Source organism: Populus nigra, chromosome 11 (genome assembly GCF_951802175.1).
Source record: "Populus nigra chromosome 11, ddPopNigr1.1, whole genome shotgun sequence".
Lineage (NCBI taxonomy): Eukaryota > Viridiplantae > Streptophyta > Magnoliopsida > Malpighiales > Salicaceae > Populus > Populus nigra.
Window position 1 is genome coordinate 6,548,971 of NC_084862.1, and position 21,391 is coordinate 6,570,361.

A 21,391-nucleotide genomic window follows, 5' to 3' on the forward strand; every position below is an offset into this window, starting at 1 on the left:
TTGACATGGTGGGAATTAACTGGGCTTTAGAAAGGATTTCTGCAATTAAGAATTCGACAGGAGCAAACTCGTGACTGAGCTCCTGTCTTGTCACTTGGACAGTACCAACTCGCTTGGATTTGCATGTGTAAAGCATACGAGTCAAGGCTAGCAACTAGACGCATTGAATGGGTTGGGTGATCTTTAGACGGCCTTTGTGACGATGTCTCAAATTCGTTGGGCGTTTTCTCTTCTAAGAGAACGCAAAACATCTGTTGGAGATGTCAATGGTCCTTTGCCGAGGACTTACCAATTGACGTGTAGTGATTTTTTTCAGAAAACAAATATGCAAAATGTTTCATTCGAAATCCTAAATGAAGGGAAGGGACGAGTGATAAGAGAGAATATTTAAGATATGAAATGATTCCTTCCCTCTTCAAATTGAGAGCATCCAAAAGGCTTATCTTGGGGTTTAGCTATGAATTCTTGAGCAATTAAATCCCACCCGACAGGAAAAAAGAAGGAAGCTATACGTGTGGATGCCTAACCATGTTCTTGACTGCTGATCGTGGAGATGAAGTGTATATAACCAAATCCCACTTCTCAAATGTGCCTATCTGCAATTCCCACAGCAAAAACCCTATCAAAACCCCACTCCTTTTCCTCCTTCAGCCCTCCCTTAACTCCTTAATGGGTGTGCTTAATCCATCCTTACCAGAGGCTTCGAGTTTATTGAGTGGATTAAAAGAGGATATTAGACCTATGCTCAAAATACTAAACTCAGCAAATGTAATGGAAGCTTTCAATCAGACAAAATAGTATGAGCTAGCAAATAATGCCAAAATGAAGAAATCAAAGATTCTCCCATAGCAAACAATGCTTCTTCAAAACCTTATAATCATTCAAAGGTGGAGACTGTGTAGGGACCAAAATATCAAGGTAAGAGCTTACATGACAGAGACGAAGGCTGGGATAGTGTTTTAGATGTGGAAGCAAATATTCACCAGGCCATGAATGCAACGATAAAGGCTTCCACATGATAGAAGGAGTGAAGGATGAGGAAGAAGAATCTCTAGAAGTAGCTGAAAGAGAGAACAATGTGATTCTGCCTTCATGATTATTGGTCGGGAAGGAAGAAAACATGAACTTGTTGATTTCTATAATTTGTTTTTACTCAGCAACGATTTTCCTTATTCTTTTGTTTAACAATTTCGGCAATTACACTAAAGTCTTGATTTATTAAACTCATCATTATTATGTAAAAATTATTTTAATGTATTTTAAAACAAAATCCACTTTAAAAAATTAATCTTTATTATTATTCTAAACACTCTCAAAACCAATAATTAAAAAAAAAACTTATTTAATTAAAAAATTATTTTGATGAATTTATCATGGATTGATCTTGAGTGTTATATTTTTATTTTAAAAAAAACATATTTAGTCAAATGATATTGTTTCAATATTTTTTTTTTAAAGTTAATTTGGACAAACCCTTTTCATATATAAAAAAATCAACTCAAGTTATGAAATAAACAAGTCAACTTGGAGATTATATTTTTTAAACACCCAATTCCAGACAGTGTACAAGCCAGCTGGTCCCATACAATTTATTAAATAAGGAGAACATTCCCTCTGTTTCTGAGCTGGAAACGGATAAATCTTCCAATTTAATTTAAACAGAATTATCACTCAGTTCATCATATAATTAACTTATTTCGGATTTTTTTTACCGGTGCTGAATTAGTAAATGACAAGTTGCTCAATATAACTAGCTGAATGAGCAGAGTCCAAGCCACCGACTGTGAGAATTGAGAAAAGGCGACTCCTACCATGTGCCAGAGGTAACCTGTTATAGAAGAATGCAGAGCTGAAAGAATACAAGTAAATGGGGTCCCAGGCATGCATCCAAAGTTGACCACAAAACTTGCAAGATATTGAGGGGAAATTGACAACTAGACAGCAAATGACGCGTTGTGAAATAAAAGGGCTCATGCCCCACTCGAGCCTCAAATAATTCATTCCATAGTATGCTTTCAGAAGTACATTTTAAGACACAAGGCACGAACACAATACTCGAAAACTTCATCCACTGGTGGTGGTAATGTCATGGTGAATTGAACAAAAGAATACGTTTTGTGTAGATAAAGAGGGAAAAGATATTCAAGAATGAACTATACCCAGCACGGGTTTTTTGATTACATTATAGTACACAACAAAAGCAAAGAATGTTGTTCCAATTGTTGCACTTATCATCATGTAAATCTATGCAGCATAGCAAATAGTAATAACAAAAACGTTACAATTCTTCCGCTTAGAACGGGAGATGCCGACGAAATATTCTCAGCACCAACAGAATACACTGATCCAGATTTATCATCCTTCACTTTGATGCTTGAAGAGCCTAAAAGCAACCATAGCATAGTTTGAGAAAGGCCACACTTAATAGAAATGAAAAATAAATAAACATCTTCCGTTCTTAAAACAGATACAGAATGGTGTTGGATGAATATCATCTAAGAAACAGAATCCTACAGAAAAAAAGGCACACATTTTGATCCCATGTCAATAATTTCTTTAGCATTTAATAACCCTTTGTGAGCTGATAAAAAAACCCAACAGACATAACAAATGATCGACATATAAACTTAAGGTGTTCTACATCTTTTCAGTTAAATTTCTCTACTTAGATTGTATAGATAAGCTACACCGATGAAGTAGCAATCAAGTCATCTTTCCTCTTAATTTCTGAATCTGTGACGTTTTCTTTAGCACATCTGTCTAATTTGTAGATTATAAACACAACCTATTTATCCTGATTCACTTGAGTTTTTAACCAGTCATTATATCTATCAGCATATTTTTAAGAAGAAAATGCAAAGTGTAGAACACTTGCTTCAAACACATGGACAACTAAGCCTCAATACCAGACTAGTTACGTTGCTTCCATGGATCCTTTTGCAACATATAGCTGGATTATAAAGCACATCTGCTTCAATATCAAAGCATTTTAAATGCTTCAGTACCACTTCACCCCATGCTATCTTAGGTCTACCTCTTGTCCCCTCTCCTTCCTTGACAACTTATCACTTCTCCAAACTGGGCCTCTAGTGGCCTACGCAAAGATATCACATGGAATGTGGGGTTCAAGACTAATCCATGCCTAAAAGCAAGGCACAGACACCACTCTGCCAAAATGCATATTTAAATACATGATTATCTATTTCTTTATTTACTTTAATAGGTCGCTTGTAAATTACACAAATGAAGAATCAAAACTAAAGCTCATAAAAACAGAAAATGATACTTACAGTTGTACTCTGTCCATCCAATGGCCTGATTTTCGATATCATATAATACAAGTTTATTAGAAAGCACCAAATCTGCGTTAGGAAACAATTGATGTAGTTAATAGACAAATAATCCAAAAAGTATGGACCTTTTCATTTTTCTTAGCATCATGTAAAAACAAATATTATTAGTCCATCAACTACTCCCAGCTCCAGAAAATTATATTTGAGTGTCTCAATTTCTTCTAGAAGACTCAGAATCTATGCAACTGACCCCGAAGAAGTGCAACTGACCCCAAAAAAACAAAGACGTTGTTGGGCACTAAGTAAGAGCAATATTGAAATTTAAAACTGGATGTTGGATTGCTACGTACTAAGTTAATTTCCCTTCATAATTGATGAATATCCAGAGTCTTCAGCCAATTGTAAGGGGAGAGAGATTTAGATGGGTAAATTCAGCTCCTCGGTAATTTTATTAAACACAAGTGCTATTGATTATGATTTTCATACAGGGAAGAGTCTGATGCATGAATATATAAAGTTATGGAGCAGGTTGAGTGACACACAACGCACAAGAGGAGGCTGTTTGCATGTAGAACCAATTAAAGACCATACCTCCTAAAAGAGTCATATCCCTCCCATCCTTTGACTGCATCCCACCGTTCTGCCACCCAAAACACCAAATATCTTCCTGTGGAAATATGATGACAATAACATATTAACTCTTTGGCTGGGAAACAGTTATTTTCGGAGATATCCAAACTAAGATTCAAACAAGCAATGTTCCTTTGGGATGGCCTGAAAATAATATTGAAATTTTGGGAATCTAAAAAAAGATAATAGGACACCCACTGCAAATTTTACCAAGGACTGACTAAATGAAACATGCAATTAATTACCAGGATTATTTCAATTTCTAAAGTTTATTATCTGATATTTGCTAATGTTTGGCTGGTCATAAACACTATATGATTCTGCCTTTATTATGAATATTAATAAAACATAGTTCAAACACTTGTCGCGCACAACCTATCAGCCTATCACAACCAATGAAATCTACAACGGCAAAACATTTTCTACAAGTTGGTTGAAAACAACATAGATGATCCTATACATGTGCACAATTAATTACTTCACTTTCAAATCCAAAAACTAAAACCCATGCTATGTAACTGCAATTCCACCAATATCTATTCTAAATCACACTTGACTGATAGGGAAATTTAATTACAACTGCATTTACATGATTGACTAATCATAAAATCTATCTAAAATAGATTTCTTTTCCAATTCATCTATGGAGTTGAATACCTCATTCAAGAATTGACCGATATGAATTTCTTATTTGACTAGTATGAAGCATCTGAATTTTATAATATTTGGCTGGTCACGCAGCAGAAATGGGTTTATCCCAGAACAATTTATCCCAGATAGCTCAAAAAATAATATCTACTCTGCTTTACAAAGTAAACAAGAAAAATAAGAAGACAGAAAAGATGCAATAAAATATAAAATATAATCTTAGTAGCTAGAACCACTTTTCAATTCAAACAAAACATCCCCTTCCATGTTAGACATACTTCCTAAGCAAAAAACTTAAAAGAAAACCACCAAATAATGAAAATGATGCACTGAACATGAAGATTCTCTTAAAGTAGCAAACCATTCTACTTACACTAATTTGGAACAAATAGTCATGGGGAAACACTGTCAAAGTAAGTGAATCTCTGAAGTGAAACTTGATGTCTGGAAATCCATCATCAACACTGCAAGAGGTGAAAAAATAAAATTGAGAAATCTTACACATAATTGTTGAAGAGAGGTGGAATGCCACAACCAAATGCTAAATCGGCAGCTTGGTATAAAAGCAAAAAGGGTCAACAAACTAAAGAACAAAGGTTAACAGTTTGAAAATTACTTTCTAACAGCAACCAACGAACTATATCCGGATATTACAAAATACATTTGAATGGACATCTAAATGACTCCCGACATATGGATTTAACAAACAACAAGAATGTATTTTCAGAGGGTCGGGACAATGGCTAGATGAATAGTCAAATGATTGAACTTGGAACTTTTTTAAATGCAACAATCATAGTTTCCATGTTAAGTATAGGCTAACAATAAGTGCTTAAAACCTAAATTTCAAAAGAGTAATTACACTTTGCAGGATCCTTACTTTCCACTGTACTTAAAACAGATAAATTGCTCCTCGACGGTATGTAAACTCAAACCAGGCTGCTGACTCCTGATCTAATTAACAAAAAGAGATGAGAAAGAAAACCATGTAAGTCCAAATTATTGTTACAAACAAACAATAGAAGAAAGTTAAGGAATAGCATGTAACCTCATTCATCATTGAATCATAAACCACCTCTGGAAGATAGGCCAAAGTAGTACCACTATCTATTATTGTTCCTCTCCGATCTCCGGAATCAAATACATCTGTTGGGAGTTCTAGAACTGTATCACCCACCTCAATTTCCTTCATATAAACATTGTAATGTGCCCTAAAATTATCGAAGAAAATATAATTAGAAAAGAAAATATTAGTGAGACCTATCCTAAATGAAGAAATAAAACTAAACCTTGTAACAAGATTCAAATAAAGTGAACAAGAAAAATGCAGTAAGTTCTTTGCATAAAAGAAAAAAGAAGCTCATAATGAGTAATCACTTCAGTGGCGTTGACAAGGTGCTGTCTTGTATCCTATAAAATCATTATAAAAAGAAAATACTTAATTAAATAGACATCGGGATTGGCCTTAAATAAACTTGTTACATAATGTTGTCTTCTCCACCACATGACGACCAGAAGTGCCCACTTTTGAAATTTAAAGTAACCCAGGACCTAGACAGATAATGCACAATTTAAGTTCATTGCATCATTTTCTTTTAAGTAAAACATAGATTCTTAAACTCATGTGAGATGAATTTTATTATTTCCAAGATACTGTCTCTGGAATACACATTGAATGAACACTCACGTGGTTCACCTCTCTAACAAAAAAAAAAAAAAAACTAGAACATACCACCTTCACCATTAATCTGGTGACTTCACGAATTTTTTTCCCTCTTTTTCTTTCTTTTATTTATTTCATGTTTTATCTCTGCATACTTTTTGTTTCTTATCATCTGATCTCTCCATATGCATATAAAGTTGGCAATATCAATGGAAGGTAGATAACTAACCACAGCATCAACCATAACTGTAATTATATGAAAGAAAAGAAAAATAAATAAATACTAAGATAGTGGCACATACTGATTTGGTACCATAGGAGTTGTATTCACTTTCGGTGAGACCACTTCCCCAATGGCAAAGATTCCACCTCCATTTACATTATCCAGGCAATGCGCAAAAGCTCTTTTAACTTTTCCAGCTGAAGCAAGTTGTGAAATCATAGATGAATTTGCTTGCCCGAACCCAAGTATTCCATCAAGTGCTTCACCTGATGTACCTAATCCCCCAGATTGTTGAGCTCCACACCTGTTAGACGGGAGATTTTGTAAGTGAAAGAAGAAGCAGTTGACACTATATATTTGTAAACTACAGAAAAAAAAAAACTTAAACAAGCATGGATATGCTAAAATTATTTGTTTCTAGGAATTTAGGCAGAAGGTGAATTCTGTTTTGGTAATTTACTATTATTAAATGAGTCAGAATATCAATATTTTTCAAATAATAATAACTCGTGTATAGATGATTGGAAATTTTGTCACTGGAAGTTTTGTCATGTAAATAATTGAATATTCAGTTAAAAAATGTTTTAAAATAAGCTGCGCCTCAGCCAAGTGATTAATAGAAAACAGCTCCCCAAACCAGGTCATGCTAGCATGAACTCAAGCTATAGCTTTCAGCTACTCAAATCCACCCACAAAAATTATGCGGGTCCAGCTGCATATGGTGCATGCATTGTCCTTCCATTTCCAATATCCATTTCATAAGCTAAATTAAAAGTTGGATGCGAATGAGTCCTTCGAAATCCAGACACAACATTTGAAATATGTTGAGCACAACAAAACCACATTATAATAGGAGAACTGCAACTGACCCAAATGTAACAGTCCCATTTGATAATGCCGTTTGTTGGTTTCCAGTGACTCGCTCAAACTGCACCGCGTCCCTCACAAAGTATCCAGCAGTTGAGCTTCCATCCCCATAAACGACATTGTATTGGCAGGGCAATTCTTTTTTGCAATCAGGAAGTAAGCCATTGTATGTGGAAGTACAGAAATCGTCATCACAAGAAATCCTTGTTGCAGACACAGAGCTGGCTGGATCATACAGTGTCAATTTTATCTGTCACAAAATAACAGAAAAGAAGGCGATTCTTAAATAGAAGTCCTTGCATAATTAAGAAGACATATATAACAAAAAGAAAACAATCACAATGATGAAGAAGCATACACCAAGGTCACTTTTTGTGGGACACTTGTCACAGCCGATGCAATTCACCCATAGAATATCGCTCCCAGTATCCACTTGAACAAAATAGTCCTTCGATGGATTGCCAAGCCCAATCTTGGCGAAGTAAAGGCTAAACCAATGAATGAAGTAAACCAAATAAGCAGCCAGAATAAACGATACAATAATTATATCATGAAGAACCATATATCAATCCACAATATTCAAAGCAACAGTAAAATCAAACCAACTACAGCAAACCCCCACAAAAAAAAAAAAACAATTCAACCGATCTTAACTTCGGATCCAAAACAAAATCAGACCAACCTATCAGATAAATAGGTAGCAAACGCTAATACCAAATTATTATAATCATAACAATACATACATATACATAATACAAAACAAAACAAAACAAAACAAAAAAATCAAGAAAGCAAGCTGGAAGTGGTTAATACAAAAAAGAAAGGTAAAAACAAACCCAGTTTCAGCAGGATGACCATTGCCACCTAAAGGAAGGTCAACAGAGGAGAGAAGGCGGCTGTGACGGCGAGCATCATGGGCTTTAAATTCAGTAAGGTTGCGTAAACGGCCGGCAAACTTATGCTGGACCTTAAAAACCACGTTTCCTAATGAGAAAGAAACCAAACCCAATTGAACCACCAGCAGTACCATTAACAACGCCACCAATCTCCTTAGATCCATTGCCACCGACGCCACCGCCACCTTCTAAGAAAAAAAGGAAAGATTGTCCTTTTATTTATCTTATGCCAAGAGAATGTCGTTACTGTAGTTTCGGGGAGGTGGAATTAATGGCTTTGCCTTTGGTTTTGGTCTCTGCTTTTGTTTTTTTTTGTTTTTGGTTTGGGATTCTTGTAAGAGAGAGAGAGGAAAGAATTGAAAGGGAGGAGAATAGAAGAGGAAACAAGGAACGTGAGGAGAAAAAGCGCGTTTTCAACGGCAGAGGGCACGTATAAGCTTAGACGAACAATAAATAAACTGAATACTTTTATTTATTTATTTATAGAAACTACTCTCTGTCCTTTGCTTCTTCTTTTTTCCATGCTCCGTGAAACAATTAATTGGTAAATCCTTTTACCTTAAAAAATTAATTATTAATTAATTCCATGTCATTAACTCACATAAAATCTACAGGGATAAATTATAGGGACGGGTATTTAAAAATTTAATAATAATTGTTTTTTAAAATAATTTTATTTTTTATTTTTTAAGAATTATTTTTTATATCAATAGGACATCAAAACAATTTAAAAATATAAAAAACTTAATTTAAAATAAAGAAAAAAAATAAAAAAAATCACAAACAGGTCTAAATACCGAATTGTTTAATTTATTTTAATTTAACCTAATGTTTTCATCATTTCTATGCCTTATTTAAACTCGTCAACGGGAGGTAGGAAACATTAAACTGCCTAGAAAATCTGGAAGAAAATATATGAATTAATAAATATAGAAATATATAATTTATTTTCGACGTGTCCTCTCAACGGCGTGCTTCTCCTTTGTGGAGTCTGAAAAGGCCTTTCTATAAAGATGGAATTTTTTTGTAGTTCAATAGGAAACCCGACAGGGTCTTGACTTTCGTTCGTCTCGACCATCTGGACTTCTATCTATTTTAAGAACCGCCGTTTCTCTCTGGTCGTTAGTGTTTGTACTCTGGTACGGTATTTATTGTTTTTTGCTTTAAAAGTATTTTTTTTAGTTTTTAAAATTTATATCAGAACTATATAATAACATTAAAACTAGAATTGTTCCTTGGTTTTATGAAAAATATTTATTTATTTATTATTTTGACAAAATATGTGAAGAGAAAAATTATTATATAGAATCAGTCTCAAAATATAAAAGCATATTATAAACTAAAAACTATAAGAATCAATAACCAAATGACATATTTTTATTGTATATAATTCTAAGAATCATGAAATGATGGCAAAAAAGTACTGGTTATAGTAATTTAAAACATTGATTGGGATAATAATAATAATAATAATAATGTTCACTAGTAAAATAATGTATATGTATCTATAAATATAAGCAATCACATTTTCCAAATAAGAAAAAAAATCCTAAGTCAAATAGAAAAATATTGTAAATTTCAAATAATAACTTCTAGAACTTATTTGAAAACATTCCAAATCTTAGATAATCGTGAAATTTTAATTTTATAAAAAATATAATATTTAGAATCTTCTATAAAAATTTGAGAAGAGCTAATAATTAGATAAAAAGTTAAGCCTATTAACATGAGGTTGCATGGTAGAAAAAAATCTCATATGTCAATATTAAATTACATGTATTTTGTTTAATGCAGGATGGGTCTGCATGGGTTTGTGGTATATATAAAAAAAATTCAACTTGGTTTCGTTACTCTATTCTTCAATAACAAAATAGGGCGGCAAAAATATATTGCCTATCTCAATCTTACTTTTAATTTATTTGATATTTATATTTAAAATTATAAATATAAAATTTCACTTCACGTTCACTTAAATTATTTTATCATCTTGATAATTTATCTTTTATTTTACTAATATTTTTGGTTTTAATTTATTTTTACGTTATCAAATATATCAAACACTTTATTGATATTTTAATAAACTAAATACAAGTATGTATATTTTCTATTGAAAGCATTTAACTCATTATATCGATTAATATCCTTTAATTTAAACTATAGTGGAATGCATATGTATAGATATTGTATGTATATTTTTATGTATATATGTGAATACCATTTAGGATTAATCACGGCTCTTCCTGTATTCAACTGATGAGGCATATTATATATGGAATCATCTAGAATTAATGACGGTCCTTTTTATATTCAATGATTCATATACCATTGAATTTGTTGTTGCGGAAATTGTTTGGTAAAAACAATTAAATATATTTATAAGATAATAAAAATAAAAATATTAAATAAAAAATAAAAAAATAAGTAAAAAGTACTTGTAAAATGGTAGAATTTCGAATCAAAACTAAAATCATGACAATAAAAAAAGTTAATGTCGAAGATTATACTTTTTTTTATAATTAAGGCTAAGTTACCCGTAGTCTCATTACAACTTGCCTTTTAGGATTTCAGTAAGGGGAGCACAATAACAAACAAGGCAAAGAGAAAAAATAAAAATTTTCTATTTATATAAATACCATGTCAAAATTATTATTTTTTAACAATCTTCCAGGTGAATGAAAATTATTAACCAATATACCAAGATGTAATGAATCATAGGAAGAAAATGAATTGGACAATCACTATATCAGAATAATATAGTAATCAAAATTTCATATTGACAAAGAAAGGTTTTAGACAATATATAAATACAATGTTAAAATTATTTTTTTCAACAATCCTCCACGTGAATGAAAATTATTAACCAGTATACCAAGATGTAATGAATCATAGGAAGAAAATTAATTGGGCGATCACTATATCAGAATAATATAGTGATAAATAAATTTCACATTCACAATGAAAGGTTTTAGACAATATATAAATACAACGCTAAAATTATTTTTCTCAACAATCCTCCACGTAGTAAATGAAAATTATTAACCAGTATACCAAGATGTAATGAATCATAGGAAGAACATGAATTGGATGATCACTATATTTGAATAGATAATTTTTGGTTTTGAACCTTCCTTATAAAAGTGCTATCAAATTTACTTGGCTAATTAGTGAACTTGATATCATGATTATTTTCTTTGTGTAAACCAAGACAATAGTATTCATGTAGATCTCTTTCCAGAGTTTTTCTTTATTAATTCTTATAGTTGTGTTCATTTTGGATCTGAACATCTCTTGATTTTGTTAGTGTTTTAGAGAATTCATATATTTTTCAAAAAAAATAAAAAAATGATCATATTTCTTACTTATATAGATAGTTTCTCATTAAAAGTATTCCATTTAGTAAACCAAGATATGAGAATCATTAATAGCACATTTTATCTTTATCACTCTACATCTAGCATTTTTTTTTAATCATAGAAATAGACAAAATTCTAATTGCTCCTTTTCCTTTGCTTTCTCTATTTTCTTTTCTTTCTTCTCTAACCTCACATAATTTGTATTTGATTTTTCTATTTACAATTCTATTGAAGTAAAGGTCATTTAATCTAAAATTTACTTTTAGAATATATGATTTTCTAGTGAGGCTTTCAAGCTCAATCCATGATTTTAGAGTTGTTCAAATGTTTTATTTTTTTTTATGTGCATCATCTTTATTTTAGAAAAAAAAATATTTCTAGTTGTATTGGTTTGAGTTATGTTTAAAACAAGTTTTTGGACTTTAACCTTGAAATTTTTAAATTATTATATGCTTTTCTACTCGTAGCAACTTGAGTTTTTCTTTTTTGTTTTAAAGGCTACCCGTTTCTCCATAATGGCCTTAATTTTATTTTAATTAGAGCCTATTTTATTAGTTTTTTAATTAAAGCCACTTATTTTTTACTATGTCCAATTTATTACTCTTCATTCAGCTGCACAAATTTTTGGTCAAACCCTAATGTTTTGTCTTTAGCAGTAACATTTCTAAAAGACCAAAAGAAAATGACCTTTTTTTTTGTCTTGCTTTTATCATGTAGTTTATTTTGCATAGATGTGCAAAAAATTCAAAAATTTTATTTAAGTATGCAACCATGCAATAATGTTGATTTCTATATGCTTGGTCTGAGAGTATTGGATGGGGGTTTTTGATCAAATTTATACCATGATAATAATGCATGTCGTAAGAATTGGCAAGTCTTATTAGTTTTTTTTATTGACTGTACAACCAGCAAAGTTAGAGTTTGAATAACTAATTAAATAGAAATTATTCATACGAGGGTACCAAAAACCCAATCTAATTGTTCCTTTAGATATCTAAAAATACATTTAACAACACAAAGGTGAGACTCTCTATGACTAGTTTTAAATCTAGCACATAAACCTACACTAAACATGATATCGGGTTTACAAGTTGTTAAATAGAGTAAGATATCAATCATACCTTGATATCCTTTGATGTCCATCCTTTTACCTTCGTGTTTGACAAGTTTTGTGGTTGTGCTCATTAGTGTAGGACTTGAACATAGGAAATCCAAGTCAAACTTTTTTTTATTAGCTCCTTGTTATATTTAGCTTGCATGGTGAATATACCATCATTTTCTTATTTGATTTGAAGTCTGAGGAGGAAAGCTAATTCTCCGATTATGGTAATCTCAAATTCCTTACACAAAGATTTGTTAGTAGCACCAAATAAAATATCATCAATATAAATTTATATGATAATTAAATTATGATTTTTGTATTTTAGAAATAATGTTGAATCAATCTAACCTATGTTAAAACCTTTTAAAATTAAAAATTTACTTAGTCTCTCATACGAAGCTTGAGGAGCTTGCTTAAGCTTAAAAACATAGTTTGAAAAATTATGGCTTTCAAAACTAAAAGGTTGTTCTACATAAAATTCTTTCAGGATATAATCATTTAAGAAAGTACTTTTCATATCCAATTGAAAAAAGCTTGAAAATTTTAAAACATGCAAATGCAAGCAACATACAAATAGATTCCATCCAACACACTTTTCACATTTAATTAAAAAAGCTTGAAGATTTTAAAACATGCAAATGCAAGTAACATACAAATAGATTTTATTCTTGCTCTAGAGCATAAGTTTCATCATAATTTATTCCTTCCTCGTAGTTGTATCTTTGGGTAATGAAGTGAGCCTTGTTTCAAACAACTCTGAATTCATAAAGTTTGTTGTGAAACACTCTCATTTGGTTTCAATAATTGAATGACCTTTGAGCCTAGGAACTAATTCCTATACTTTTTTTTTCAAATTCATTAAGCTCATCTTGCTTGGAGAGTATCCAATACTTATCTTACAAGGCTTCATCATAACTTTTAGGTTCAAGTTTAGAGATGAAAGTAACATTACCGACTTGATTTATTATGGAAGATCATGTCCTAACTCCATTTGATAGGTCATTAATTATTAAATCTTGCGAAAGTCCTTTTAGTTTTCAAATTGATTTGGAAAGACTTTGTGAGCCTTGCTTTATGTCATGTTGATCATGTTCTTGAGGAGTTAATTGAGGTTATTTCTTTTAACCATTCCTTTTAGATGTGTCTTCTTGTGATTCATTTAGGTTTAACCTATCAAAAATAACTTCTATACCAACATATTCAATTAAACACATCATATATAGATTCTTCAACTACTAGAGTTCTTTGATTATATGCTCTATAAGCTTTACTAGTAGAGGAATGACCAAGAAATGTACCTTCATAGGATTTGACATCAAACTTTCCCAAATTATTTTTATGATTATGAAGCATTTTGATCCAAATACATGAAAATAAGAAATATTGGATTCTATTTTAAACTAAAGCTCATATGAAGTTTTATGTAAAATAGATTGAAGAAAAACTTGATTTGAAATATAATAAAAAGCGTTTATGGCTTTCTCCTAAAAATACTGAGGCAAACTATACTCATTTAGCATAGTTCTTTCCATTTCTTGAAGATAATGATTCTTTCTTTACGTAACTCCATCTTATTGTGGAGTTTCAGGAGTAGAAAGTTCATGGTTATAACTATTTTTAAAAGCAAGATTGTCAAATGCTCTACCATGATCACTTTTAATTTTGGAAATAAAACAATTTTTTTCATTTTGAACTCTTTTGCAAAACTTTGAGAAAACTTGAATTGCTTTATCCTTGTGAAAAAGAAATAAAACCCATTTAAATCTAGTATAATCATCGAATATAACAAATGCAAAATTTTACCACCAAGACTTGAAACACGCATAGAACCAAATAAGTCCATATAAAGGAGTTGAAGTGCACGATTTGTGAAAAATTGATTATTAACCTTGAAAGAGCTCTTGACTTGTTTCCTATTAACATGAATAACATATCACTTTTTTTATACATAAGATGTGGAAGGCCTTTTACAAGACCTTTCTTTGACAATTTAGGAATCAATTTCTGTTAGTGTATATGTCATCTAACCAATCAGTTGGTTACATGTGATGCTAATTTTATTCATGCAAAATATATTTATAATTAACAAATACTTTTATGTATCTTTAATATTCATTAATTAATGAAGTTAATTTTTTAGTAATGAATACAAAGTAAAGATAAAATTCTTATGACAAAAATATTTTGCAAAGAAAGTTATAAAGTGGTTACAATAATAAGAACTCTTCTTGATCGTTTTTACTTTTTATGATTGATTTTAGCCTTCTTGTTCATGTTTGGCAGTGAACAACTATTGTTCTTATTGAGTTGGCACATGAATGTATATTTTTAGCATAAAAAATGCAAGAAATTTAGCATAAAAATTACTCTTAACAAAATATGGCACAAAAACCAAATGAATACAAACCACACTTGCAACAAATGAATATAAACAACATTACATGAAAGTAATTTTAAAGTTAGAGTTTTAGAGGGGAAAGGATTTTCATGTAAAAAAAACTAATACAATGACAAACATGCACACAATTTTAATTCTAACTACATCAACCTAAAATTGGTTGTGTCATGGATTTTACACAAAAAACCCAACAGAACATGAAAGCAATCAAGCAATAACAATGAAAATAACATGACAACAAACATATATTTTAAGCAAAAATTTAAAATAAAATAATATGATTTTATATCAATATCAAAATTGGTGTAGTAAAGGTCATGTACATAGCTCAAATCCAATAATAACTTTATAAAAATATATTTTAAAGCTAAACCAATCAAGCATAAAAAAGCTTAATAAAAAATATCACACTGAGAGCAAATTATAATGTCTTGTATAATTCAAATATCAATACTTTCAATCTTTCCAGCCTTATTATGAGATGTTGAACCTGACATTATTACTCCTTACAAGTCCTCAATGATCTCTACCCTAACCTCTAAAGTTCTCAATAATTTCCAACTTCTGAGACCTCATGCACTAGTATAATAAAAGTCTTTGAAATATCACAAATACATACAAATATAGAGATACCATAAAGTATAAAAGAGGATAAAACTACCCTCAAAGCATGCTAAACTTGGCTATTGACATGGTGGCATGTAAAGCCTACTATTATCAATACATGGATCCATACGTCTACAGGTTATAGTGTTGCATTATGGAGAGGGGGAGAGAGAGAGAGAGAGAGAGAGAGAGAGAGAAAATCGTCAATGCATGTGATTATGTGTTGTTGTTACTACTATTTTAGTGATGCATTTAGAGGTTACTCGTGATTGATGCTAATTTGTGGCTAGTTCATTTAGGTGGTCAATGATTATTGGTTTATTTAGGTGTTAGGGTTGACTCAATTGTAGTTCGTATAGGTGTTAAAGGTGACTCAGTTGTGAGCTCATACCTAATAAAACACAAAGTGAATTTGAATTTGGAATTTTAGGCCCAAATCCATATATCAAACCATATAAACAAAATACAACTTCAAAAAACTATTAACAAAAAATCCAAGATAATAAAGATATGTGCCTTAAGCAATATAAACCTGCCAAATTATATAATTTAAAAATAAAATCTAGTTCAAAGCTCAATTCTATTTTTCTCCATAAAACAAATCTACCACGAGAAATTCATTAGTGGAATTAAAATAAAACAAAATAAAAATATTCAAATAAAAATAATAATTCATTAGTGACCCAAACAATTTTGGAAATGGACCAATTTTAGAAGATTTTATAAATGCATTTTTCATTTATATATGATCCTCTTATAGATAAAATAAAATGTCAAATAATACTTTTAAGCTATATTTCTTAATTTATAATAAATGACAATGTCATATAGAAAATGATATCATTAAAAAGTGTTGTTTATCCCATATGAAATAAAAAAAAGAAAATAAATTGTTTCTAAAAGCAACATTTTAAAAGTTTGACACCATCTCATTACATACTTATAAAACCATCTCATTCCATGCCCATTAATCTTCACATGATCTATGTTGGCAATTATATAGTTTGGAAGAGGATTTGTTCTTGTGTTAGGCAAAACTAGGTTCTCTTCAAATGAAATCCAACTATGTTTAGTCAGTATTTAAAGTTTAAAAGTTTGACATTACTAAATATTATATCCTACTAACCTTGCATGGTCATCATATTTATACTTAGGTTTGTATCCATGTGGATATGGTAGCAGGACTAGATTCTTTAGTGTTGTAGTGATTTATCTAATAGAGTTAATATAGTTGAGTAGTTCACTCAATATCATGGATGTAATATCTCGATTTTAACCCGTTGTTTCAATCACTTCTTTCTACTTTGTTCCAAAATAGAAAAAATATATATACAAAGTTTCCATGGAAAATGCATTCTTGACACCATTTGATCAATTCTCAGCTATTTCACATTTTTAATCCTTTTGTTATCATTTTTTAAGAACAAACGACAATGTTTTTCTATTTTTCTTTCTCACATCCATAATAAAAACCTCATTTTTATTTTCTCATAATAACAAACCAAAACTCATGCTTTATCTCTCTCTCTACTATTGTATGGCTAATTGCAGCCATAAATTCACATTTAAAGCTCACATAATCTGTTGAAAATCATGTCAAGAGGCACCCTTTCCATCCATTTGTTATTTGTTTCAAAGTTAAGCCATAAAAACTCACATTTTCATCCATGTTCTACCTACAAAAAGAGCTAAAATGACACCTTTTCAAGCCTCTTTTCATTTTTTAAATATTGTACAATTTATCATGAAAATACAACTAATATACCCTTTATTATTGCTACAAAAAAGACCAAAAACCACACCATTTCATCCCTAATTACAATTGAGAAAAGAGGCAAAAAACCACACCATTTTGTCTCTTATTCCAGTTATAAAATCAACCAAAAGCCCACCTTTTGAAACCATTTTTTATCTTGCAATTGTGCCAATAATACAATCATTATCTGTTGTCATAGTCTTCATCCTATTTTGTTGCTACATACTTTGTATAATAAAGTAAAAAAATGAATCCTTACACCTTTTTTTGTGTGTTGCATATTCTTCCAAAACTTCAATCTTTGCACCTTATTTTTATGCTATAAAAGCATGCCAAAAAACATACCATCATAATTCATGCAACTGTTATACATTCTCCACAAAATGACACCTCATTATAGCATCTTTTTTTTTAGCTGTAAATGTTGTATGATCAAACCATAAAAAACAAAGCTCTTCATTTTATTTTTCGTACAACCAAACTAAGCAAAAGACACCTCTATTTGTCCTTCAAAACCAACAACATCATTACCATTAAAGACACATTATTTCATCTTTAATAAAGACAACTAGTACAGAAAGCTGAATGGAGAACATCAATTTTACAAAGTTAAGGGACAAGATTAAGTGTTGAATGAGAGGTTCTAGATCCTTCTTTAAGGCTTATAAAAGGGTAAAAATATTAAAAAAAAGAGGGGAAAGAATGACAAAGAGGCTGAAAAAAAAAGATATACATCAAGAAAGGTTTGATTTGGAATGGGCAAATTGGTCCAATCAAATCAAAACACTATTTGTTTTTTTAGTTCTAGTTAGAGCTTAACACCTTCTTTTCAAGCATTCTTTATCTTTTAGAAAGTTAATACATAGGGCTAAAAATTTTATAAAGAGTCAAAAACTCAATCCTACCATTTTAAAGTTCTAAACATAAAAGAAATGAAGAAGTCTAAATCTGTCTAGAAGCTTACTACAACTCAAACCCTATTTTGGTTTTTAACCTACATCTAGAGTTATATTCATAATAAATCAAGTTTAAGTTATTTATAAAGATGAGAATGAGATCTAAAACTTTTGTGGGAGCCTAACTCTAAATATTGTTATTTTAAGTCTCTAAATCTACAAACAGTTGCATCCTTTTTGTAATAGCAGCAACAACCTTCATCAAGGTATAAACCCATGCCCTATTTAGAATATATATTTTGGTCTATGTTTAATATTTCATTTCAGACCTTCTGAGATGCTCAAGTTATACCTAGCTTTTGATATGCATCATAATACCATGATTTTAAATATTATAAGTCTAGGTGAAACCTAATGTATTTTTCATATATGGTTTGTGTTTTTGTTTTTCCCCTTACTATTCTTTGTTTAAACTTTCTAAATATTCAGGTCAATAAGTTTCTTAGTTATAGAGATTGATGTAGACCTAACAAATGGTTTCTAACCCTAAAACGAGTTCAAAATGCATCGATGAGCTTTCATCGAGTTTTAGTCAAGTTGGCTATATTTTGATTAAACTTGATTTTCAATGATAAAGATGATAAGTCTCCTGGTTTTAGGGATTGACATATACTTAACACATTATTTTCAACCTTAAAATGAGTTTGAAAATGCATTAACAAGTTTCCAATGAGTTTCTGTCAAGTTTTCATCAAGTTGGCGATGTTTTGGTTCAATTTGTCTTTAATTGTTAGGTCAAAGGGTATCATAGTTTTAGAAATTGATGTAGATCTAACACATAGTTTTTAACCCTAAAATGAGTACCAAAATGCTTTGATGAGTTTTCATCAAGTTTTTTTTTCTAGTCGGTGATGCTTTGATTAAAGTTGGTTTTAACAGCTAGGTAGATAAGTGTACTTGATTAAAAACTTGTTGTATTATTTGAAATAAAAAGATGGGCTACTCTTCTTAATATCCAAGATAACAATTTATATTTCATTTATCTTAAATACCAAGAATGATTAACAAAACATTTTAGACATGATGTTATTTTAATAGAAAAAGAAATGGGTTTATGAAAGATTTGGAATGTCGGTCCAATAAACCTTTCAACGTAGGTCAAATCTTAAAGGATTTTTATAAAGAAGTTATAAGAACTCAATATAAAAACCTGTAATGTCATGAAAAAAAATTTCTTTTTTTTAGAAAAGACAATATGGAAATAACATGTAAAAAAAAAGGACTTATAATAAAAAGCCATTTAAAAAGTTCTAATCCTCCAATTTCTAGATTAACATCTAAAAACCTTGAATTTTATTTACGAAATAAATAATCCATCATATAAGCAATTTGAGCATGTTTTTTATACAAACTCTAAGAGACTTATGATTTTATGTCTTTCCTTCCATTTTTCTAGAGCACATCTAAGATTGTAAAAATATTGGATCACAAAAAATAAATTTTAATGCATATCAATAAGTGGCGGAGCCATATAGAGATGAAAAGGGGCAATTGCCCCTTTAATATTTTTTAATATTTTTATATTAAAATATTAATAGAATAGTTTAGTGAATGGTAGATACATGGAAGGAAAGTTGTTATTGTTGACTTATATCTTAATAGAATATATATAATATATATGTCCAGCTCATTACCCTAAATTTTTTCATTTTCTTTCTTTTTCTTACCCTAACTAACCGAGAGTCTTTTTTTTTTCTTTTGAGCTGTTGTTTCCTGTCTCTCTTCCATATGCAAATTTGTCTTCAAGTACAATTAAACAATTAACCTCTTTTGCTTTTTGCTTTTTTGCTTTATGCTTTATGCTTTATGTAAATTTCATTCATCTTTTTTATTTGTTTCATTGTCTAATTTTAATTTTATTCTTTTATAATTAGTTATTAAAAATATTAGGGTTTATGATAATTTAAGGGTTTTGATATTATGGAATCATTTAATTTTGTATTCATGCTTTATTGTTTGAGAAGGATACTAACAGTTACTAATGAGTTCTCAAAAGTATTACAAAGAAAAGATCAAGATATAGAAAATGCTATGAGTTTATTGAAAACATATAAAAAAAAAACAATTCAAAATAATGAGAGAGAATGATTGAGAATCTTTATTGGAAGAAGTGTATCTTTTTGCATCAAACATGATATTAATATTCTAAACATGGATTACGAGTACAAGCTTCGTGGGTGTTCAAGACGAAAATCTCAAGGGATTACAAACCTACACCATTTCCGTTATGAATTGTTTAACAATATCATTGACATGCAACTTACTAAGTTAGATGATTGTTTTACTGAGACGAGTATGAAGTTACTTATTTGTGTGACATGTTTAAACTCAAGTGACTCTTTCTCTACTTTCAACAAAGAAAAGCTTATTCGCCTTGCTCATTTTTATCCTAATGAATTCTTTATAGTGGACCTTATGGTACTTGGTGACCGACTTGATACGTATATTATTGATCTACGTGCTGATGATGAGTTCTCTGGTATTGAAGATATTGTTAGTCTTGCAGAGAAAATGATAAAAACAAAAAAGAATTTGATATTTCCATTAGTATATATCAAATTGTCATTACTTCTACCAGTTGCAACTGCTACAGTGACAAGAGTTTCTTCTGCTATGCATATTGTCAAAAGTAGATTGCAGAATAGGATGAGAGATACGTGGATGAATGACAGTTTGATTGTATACATTGAGAAAGATCTCTTCGATGAGATTAATAATGAAGTTATATTATGAAGCGGTTTTAAAATATAAAAACTTGAAAAGAACAATTATAATATAATTTTTTTTATTTTAAAGTATTTTTAAATTAATTTTACTTAATATGAGTTAGTATATATGTTTTAAATTAATTTCTAACACATTTCTATATAATATAATATAATATTTGTTAGTAATTTACCTACTCGTTTAAAAAACTCTTACTCGTCGCCACTGATTTCAATATTATGTGATTTTTATGTGATTTTAAATTAATGACCTACATTTTATTTGCCTCTGCAT

The 21,391-nt window shown here is 30.2% G+C and overlaps 1 protein-coding gene across 1 annotated transcript; it reads right to left on the reverse strand.

Moving 5' to 3' along the window:
- Window positions 1–2,141: 2,141 nt before the first annotated feature.
- LOC133668727 (aspartic proteinase 36-like) lies at window positions 2,142–8,656 on the reverse strand. Its single transcript, XM_062088678.1, has 10 exons — window positions 8,161–8,656; window positions 7,683–7,812; window positions 7,327–7,574; window positions 6,537–6,761; window positions 5,620–5,782; window positions 5,452–5,525; window positions 4,945–5,035; window positions 3,885–3,960; window positions 3,291–3,362; window positions 2,142–2,383 (listed from the first exon to the last, which is right to left on the reverse strand). The coding sequence occupies exons 1-10, from the start codon at window positions 8,382–8,384 to the stop codon at window positions 2,235–2,237; spliced, it is 1,452 nt and encodes a 483-aa protein (XP_061944662.1). The 5' UTR covers window positions 8,385–8,656; the 3' UTR covers window positions 2,142–2,234.
- Between the last annotated feature and the right edge of the window lie 12,735 nt (window positions 8,657–21,391).

What these genes read in the sequence shown, in the direction of transcription:
- LOC133668727 (XM_062088678.1), bottom strand. Translation starts at nt 8,384, where the DNA reads ATGGATCTAAGGAGATTGGTGGCGTTGTTAATGGTACTGCTGGTGGTT. An exon ending in ACTCCTATGGTACCAAATCA is followed by an intron (nt 5,783 to 6,536) that starts GTATGTGCCACT and finishes CGATAATTTTAG; the next exon opens with GGCACATTACAATGTTTATA. An exon ending in ATGATTCAATGATGAATGAG is followed by an intron (nt 5,526 to 5,619) that starts GTTACATGCTAT and finishes TTTGTTAATTAG; the next exon opens with ATCAGGAGTCAGCAGCCTGG.